At 42.3% G+C, this 7,664-nt stretch overlaps 1 protein-coding gene across 2 annotated transcripts; it reads left to right on the top strand.

The window, feature by feature from the left end:
• Positions 1 to 61: 61 nt before the first annotated feature.
• Positions 62 to 3,647, top strand: LOC118780210 (THO complex subunit 4-like). Of its 2 annotated transcripts, none has more exons than XM_036532614.1 (6): positions 62 to 415; positions 1,960 to 2,127; positions 2,389 to 2,536; positions 2,648 to 2,714; positions 2,814 to 2,991; positions 3,108 to 3,647. In XM_036532614.1, the coding sequence occupies exons 1-6, from the start codon at positions 197 to 199 to the stop codon at positions 3,120 to 3,122; spliced, it is 795 nt and encodes a 264-aa protein (XP_036388507.1). In that variant the 5' UTR covers positions 62 to 196; the 3' UTR covers positions 3,123 to 3,647. The 2 variants fall into 2 exon arrangements, with proteins under 2 accessions (XP_036388507.1, XP_036388498.1); XM_036532605.1 differs by having other exon boundaries at positions 2,811 to 2,991; positions 3,108 to 3,645.
• Positions 3,648 to 7,664: the final 4,017 nt, after the last annotated feature.

The following is a 7,664-nucleotide window of genomic DNA, read 5'->3' on the forward strand; positions in this document are numbered from 1 at the left end:
CCAGTATCCAAACGGAAGTACCGTAGCTGTTATTGTTTGCGTCACTTCCGAGTAATAACCACAACCGAGGTACATTGAAGCAGGACGCACATGCGTTATAGTCCAGCAGCGCTGTTCGAGTTAGTTGCGGGTTAGGGCATTGTTCGTTGGTGAAATCAGTACGATTATATTATTCGGCTCTGAATCCAGTGACAAAATGGCTGATAAGATGGATATGTCTCTGGACGACATCATCAAGCTGAACAAACGAGGGGGTGGTGGGGCCCGCGGCGGCAGGGGAGGTCGTGGTCGAGGAGGACGAGGTGGGAACGTCGGTCGACTTGGAAGCAGCGGGGGAGGAGGCGCTGGATCAGGCCCTATGCGGAATCGACAGACCCTGAGTCGCGGTAGAAGCAGACCCACGCCGTATACCAGGGTAGGAGAAAGAGAAAATCGGAGCGGAAAGAGGAGTGCCTGAAAATACCACGCTCAACAGATGTTCTTCCTTTAGCCAGCTCATAATCTTAGCTCGTGTTAACGATATACTAGCTAGCTAATTTGGCCATGGGATGGCTAGCCAGCCACCTTCAAATTGAAAGAAAATGTCGAGGATAATAGGTTACGGAAATTTACGAAAAAGTCTCCATCATTAGTGGAATTGTACCTAACAAATGTTTTCTTTTCCCAAACCTTTAATCGCACACATGGTTTTAACGCCACCCTTCAAGTCTTTTGAGTGTTATTACACTTTCTCTCTGCAAGCTAGTTTACTGTCAAGTTGGCCAGCAAGTGGTATGGCTTTCACTGCAGCGCCATGCTGAATTGATTGTTCCGGATCGTGATTTTTTCCGACGAGTTAACCACCTTGAAGGGGCTATTTTTGTTTACAACCCACCGAGGATCCACTCTCCAGTACCCGAGGATTTCACCACGGAGTCCAGATGCAAGCAGCCTCTCTGAATGAATGAACCATTTCGAACAAGAGCCGCAAAGCCGATAGTAACAATCCACCTAGGCAAACAGACGTCGAAGGTTGTGCCTTGTTAGCGGTATATTGAAGCCTGTGAAGAGGAGAAGCTTTGATTCCAACTCATAAGGACAGCAATGTGATTTCACGTCCCTTCGTCGGTTTTAAGGCAAAATGGCGATTCTACAAAATGGACGCTGATACGACTGATCGCCATTTCTCATAAGACAAGATCCGTCTGGGCATATACTGCAGAGCTCACCATTTTAGAATTACTGACTGTAAATGAAACCCAACCGGCAAAACCAAAGGACTTTTATTTCACTGACCAAGAATGAAATTGAAGGCGACATTTCTGGGATACAGATGTATTCTAGCAGGAAGAGGAGTCTGGATGCAACAAGTTCCTCAAGGCAGCAAGGATTTTCCCTCAAGGCTTCCATCTTCGGTTGATACCCTAATGACGCGTCTGAGGGCGCGGAGCCGACGTGCGTTCTGCAGTTCGGGCGACTGGGAATGCTGCGACGATCTATTGTCTAGGGTGCTAAAAACGGGAGGGTGACTTTGGCAAAGGGGCCATGCATGGGTATGACCCGGCTTTACATAGGTCATATGCATCACTTTATGCTCCTTCTACATGTAGATATTTAAAGTACAGCGCCTGTATCTGCAAGCGTAAATGAAGGGTAATGTAGGCATCTCGCATTGATGTGCGTTGTGAATAGGAAGGTTAGCTGCAACTACAGCTTGTTTCAGTGCTTGGCCTGGCTTCCAGATCTTATGCAGGGTTACATGTCTATTAAAGATTTTATCATAATGCGATGTAGTAGGCAGTGTTTTCTCCGATGTATTTTGTTTTGATTATGCTTTGATGAATCTCAGTGTTTTTCATCATCTGCCAAAAGTCTTACAAGGCTGGTCAAAGGTGATCCGGGCAGACCACTGAGTGTGGCAGCCGTGTTATCTGACTTCAGCCAAAAGTCAGCAGTTGTATTCTGTGTCCTCTCTTGCAGCCCAAGCAACTCCCAGACAAATGGCAACATGACCTGTTTGACAATGGCTTTGGTGCCAGTGCCAGTGCCGGGGCTGGTACTGGTGGGGGTGGTGGAGCAGGTGTGGAAACTGGGGGCAAGCTCCTTGTTTCTAACCTAGACTTTGGGGTCTCTGATGCAGACATTCAGGTACGAGCTGCCTTTTGGGAATTTTTTTCCAAAAATTACCACTTACTTTTTTCCCCTTGGATGGATGACATTAGTTATAATTTCTTGTCCTGTATCTGTTGTGTAGTTGTGTACATAAAATGCTGCCAAGCTATTTTTCAAGACATCAGTGGGTTTGTTTGTGTCTCTTGTCATTCTGTGTACACGGTGATAAGTCAGTGTTGATTGGACAGCAGTATTTGTTATATACAATGACCTCGACTACTACTATGCTTGTTTCAGGAGCTGTTTGCAGAGTTTGGAACGCTTAAGAAAGCAGCAGTACACTATGACCGATCGGGCCGCAGTTTGGGAACAGCAGATGTTCACTTTGAGAGGAAAGCAGATGCACTGAAAGCCATGAAGCAGTATAACGGAGTTCCACTTGATGGTAGGTCACAGACTCAGCATCTGTGATTGTGGATCTCTGGCTTTTCAGTTCCTTCTAAGCAGTGTTAACTTGTCTTAAAATTTTGTTTGGTATTCTCATAAACCTTTACAGGGCGTCCAATGAACATTCAGCTCGTCACATCACAGATTGATGCACAAAGACGGCCCACCATGCAAGGGTAAGCTGATGCTATGGGTTGCGTGTCACTGGATTTTAAAGTTAATTACTACAAAGCATGTAGAGTTCACACTCTTTTTTTTCCTCCATTGATCAGCAGCCTGAATCGAGGAGGTGGTGGAATGAACCGAAGCAGAGTTGGTACTTTTGGAGGGATGACGAGGCGGGGAGGTCGCGGTGGTGGAACCAGAGGCAGGGGTAGAGGCGGAAGGAGTACGAACAAACAGCAGCTGTCTGCCGAAGAACTGGACGCCCAGCTAGATGCCTACAATGCCAGAGTGAGTGAGATTGGGCACAACCAATGTCAGGTTGCAGGTGGCTTCATTTCAAGTATAATAAATTTGTGTGCTCAAGGTACTTGGGATCCTCTAACCCTGTGTTTTGTTTTTTGTAGATGGATACCAGCTAAAACCACTGATGTCTACCAAGTCCCATCTTTTTTTATATCATCCCTCATGTTGGTTGTGGGTGGTTAGAGTTCCTTTGGCAGTGGACATTTGGATGCTTTACATGCACCTGTTTTTAGAATCAGTTTTAAGTTTATGTAAGGATGTGTTTTCTTTTAAAATGGCCTGAACAATTTTTCTACCTTTTTTTTTTTTTTGAAAAAGACTGTAGGATTTTAAGGGGAGGGGACGTATAGTTACTTTAATACCTTTTTCTCTCAAGTCTGTCAGTCATTGTAATAAACCTGCAGTAAATATATTAACACTCTGGTTGTTATCCAATTTCTGCCAGCCTATAAAAAGGGAACTGGGTGATAATGTCACTACTGTCTTAGGTCCTTGTTATCTCAGTGAGCGGAGAGAATGCAGTGCACAATATGAGTCGTCCAGGTGATTTTAAGATCAGCTTTGCCTCAATGAAATACTCTGAGGGTGTACAGTAGCCCAGCATTACCAGCTTTGATTTTATACAAAAAAGAGTCATCTTGCTGTGTTAAATAAATCCATCAACAGTACATAAGCACTAATGCAAATGTGCACTCTCTCTTAGTGTAAGAAATCATCATTTGTGGAAATGTTCAGAAATTTGATGATGAATATTATAAACGTTTCATTATGGATGACAAACTGCATTTTACATAACGTATGACAACTGAAAATTTTGTCCTGTGTTTTATGTAGTGGGAGTTCTTTCTTCATCTGTGATGAACCAGTATAGTTTTCAGTCAAGGACAGTACTTTGTACAGAATTGTCTCAGTAGTAATGCCTTGGAATGCATGTCTACAGAAGTGTCAGGTTTTCAGCCATATTAGCTAGCAATGTAGTGTTTTTTCTTTAACAAAATATTTTTCACTTTACTTGAAATACTGAAATATTGATAGCTGGCAGAGTGCTCTACCACACTATCTAGCTATCAATGTGAATGGAGTTTAAATTTCTGTTCCAACCAGCAATCTCTGTAGGCAGTACACTGAATTAATGGGCCTCTGGTCTCTGCTTCAGTATGATATAGACACCTGAATAAGATGAATGATCAATGCATATGCAGTGTTAAGTTATGATACAATACAGGATGAAAGTAGTGACATATGCATGTTGTATTTGATTCATATAAAAGCAATGGACATGGGGGTGTCCAGAACAGTTTTGAAGGCAAGGAAAACATTAGTGTTCTACAATCTCACAGTAAAATTGTAAATGCCAAAATGTCAATTGGTTGTACTTTTTCACCTAAGCTGCATTCCCTAGTTTCCTCCTGTCCTTGTCTCTTCCCCATCAGTTGTAGGCCTCACCTCTAATTCCCAGGGCAGAGTCCTCTGAGGCTGACATTCTTTGTTGTTACCTTCCTATCAGGACTTGAAACAGATAAACACAGAAATGGGGGAATTAGTAAAAAAGAAACTGGAACACACATCTCAAAAACTAAACATCAAAGATGTCGGAGTTTGGCTGTGTCAGTAGCTGACAGTGATCAGAAAACCACATAACTGGCTTCCATTGTGGTAGGGAGGATTTTGTCAACCAGGGTCCTCTCATTGCATCACATATAAAATTCTCTGTCATGACTTGTCACCTGTGACTTACTCAGGTGCCATCAGTGGGAGGTGTCTAAGAGAGTGTGGTGTTTGCAGCATAAACTCTTGTTGAGGGCAGTGTTGCAGGCAAGTCAGTTGTCCCCAAGTCCAAGTCGAGGAATGGGAAAACTAATTTCAGAGCTCATGCTATCAAATATGAACTAATGAAAGAACAGATATAGAGTTATTGAATCCAAATAATGTTTTATTGTGGTGGTGGCACAGTCAGTACGATTTAGTTTTTTCTTCGGTTTTGCTCTTGGAGGTCATACACCCTGCCAACACTAATTCTGTCATTGACAGTATAATCTACAAATGCAAATTTGATTACTCTTGGTATTGACATGCTGAAAAATTCTTCCTCTTACTGAATACGTTCCCACATCACTGACACTGATATGGAACAGGCTGATTGGGAAGACACCATGAAAATGATTCATTGCAGTTTAATAATTTAAAATTTAAACAGTTGATTTTATCACGTTCATTTTTTACAATTAGTTTTGGAAGCATTCATCATTAATATTAATTGTCTGAAACCCCATGCCCTAGTACAGTTACAAGCCATGAAGATGGGCTCAAGTATTACAACACTTCACTTTCATGCCAATGTAGAGAATGAGGCAAAACTAATAATTTTTTTTACGATTTGTGGCTCCAAAGTTGGAGTGGAAAAGGGGAGAAAAAATGTAAACCTTACAGACATCCGCGATGGTAAAGATGAAAACAGCAGTGGCTGTTAGACGTTATGCCACTCACTAATAGAATTGCAGTGGAATTTAAATTTGAATAGACACTTTAGTCTGCATTTATGCCTATCACTTGAGAATTACCAAAAATAAGAATTTGATTTCTGTTCACTGTTACAATTCAGTGACTAAACCAAGAATACATGCATTAAGATAATCTCTCGATACTATTATGTGGTTATTGTGTTAGCCCATCTACTGTAAACAACACTCTCAAGCAAAGTTATTTCAAGAGGTAAAAAAACTACAAGCCAACAAACTTCCTGTATGCTCATGGGCCAAACAGGCACTCTACAGTCTCATCAATACTAAACTTTGTCTTGGACTGCACTTTACAAGTACAAGTTTTAAGTCAACTGTGTTGAAGCATTGCTTTTGCTTGTTTCTGTACAGCACACCTTGAGTGTGTACAGTGTGCGATTAGTTCTTAGATCTCCTGCCTTCTAATCACGGCAGTAAATTTACAACTAAATCTAGCCTAATTAATTGACAGCTCGATTTCATAATAGTGGGAAAAACATCTAAGATTCAATTACGACACATTTGCGCCCTCTAGTGTTCACGTCTCTTTCTGCACACTTCTGTGGCGTCCGCTGATGGTAAAAGGTGTTTCTCAATCCTACTCCTGGAGCCCCCCTGTCCTGCATATCTTCTATCTATCTTTGCTCCAAACACACCTGATTGAAATGACTAACATGCTCTTGATTAAATCAGGTGTGCTCAGCTAATCAAAAGTGCCACTGATGAGGGGTTGGGATCGAGCTTACGACATACATGAGTGCGCCTCAACACTTCACCTCGCGTCTTTTCCAGTAATCGCACTCAGGTCCACACCAAAATAATCGGCCCGAGACCCCCAAAGAGAGGTGGTCTCGATCCGCATCATCTGGCGAACTCTGGTGCGGTCCCACTGGTGAGAAAGCTACCAGAACCATCCAGGACCAAACCCGCGTCGCTGTCCCTCCATTGTGAAATTGGAAAGTGGCGCGTTAATCTATTTCCGGAACATAAGCACCAAAGTGACCAATGAGGGAGCAGTCTGCTCTTCTATTACAAATTTTGGTCCTTTTAGAAATAATGCCATGTGAAACCGAACCGAACCTACGTCACTATGCAACATTGTAACAATTTATTCCCTGCTGTAGACCAAAGAAATCGAACTATAGGTCTGAAAACGCCCTAACATTACTGCGGGGCCATTTTGACGATTTCCAAAGCAGGGACGTTGGTTAAAAATGCCAGGGAGGACGATGACGAACAGAGGTCAATTAGCTAGCGCCATGTAGCTAGTTTAGACTGTTGAGTGAGACAGGAGCACTTTGGTGCTCCCTTGTGAGGTAGGCCCTTTTGTAAAAAAAAAAAATAAATAAGCCATCATCACATAATGTTTGCCACCCTTGGCCACGTCAGAACTAACTATATGTAGCTATCTGTCTATATTTAGCTATGTAGATTGAGCTAAGTTTTAAAGACATTCTCCTCGGGTGGTAAGGTTGAAAGACATTGAGAGAACATTGGTGAGAGACGTTGGGAAGCATGACTTTGGAATGTTGTGTCTTGGGTTTGTGTGATTTGATTAGGCTAATATTGTTTAATGCACCGTATGGTGGTATCATTGTGGTATCAATAAGTTTTCACTATTTTCGCAAGTATTTGTTTCAGAATTGATACTTAAACACTAAATTCCGTCATCATGGTGGGTTGGTGGTTTTTTCTGTTGCTCGTGGTGGCTAGAAGTTTGAGGGGGGCTTGAGCATCAGCAGCTGCCCTGATGCACTTGACAGATTGGTAAAGAAAACTAGAAATATAGTAGAGACATAGGCCTTTTTAGCAGAAGTCATTCCATCCCAGACCCAACGACATCTGTTCCATGATTGTCATTCTTATATTCTGTATTAAGTACGGAGTAGAGTGGTTTAGGTTGACCACCAACTGCTAGGACAGGTAAAGAATAAAAGCCTTCCAGCATTTTTTCCATTTTGGCCACCATTCTGTAACACTACAGATAGGTCCACGTTTTTCATTCGTTGTAAAATTCTGACATCTAGCGTCACATTAAAGCTAGCAGTGGCCCTTACAGCGTTTCTTTCAGTTTTAATTAATGATTGCTTCGATCATGAGACGACATTTCAATTGCAGTGTGCAGTGGTTTTAACGCAAGGCCTAAAGTATAGGTTAAAA

Source organism: Megalops cyprinoides, chromosome 1 (assembly GCF_013368585.1).
Source record: "Megalops cyprinoides isolate fMegCyp1 chromosome 1, fMegCyp1.pri, whole genome shotgun sequence".
NCBI lineage: Eukaryota > Metazoa > Chordata > Actinopteri > Elopiformes > Megalopidae > Megalops > Megalops cyprinoides.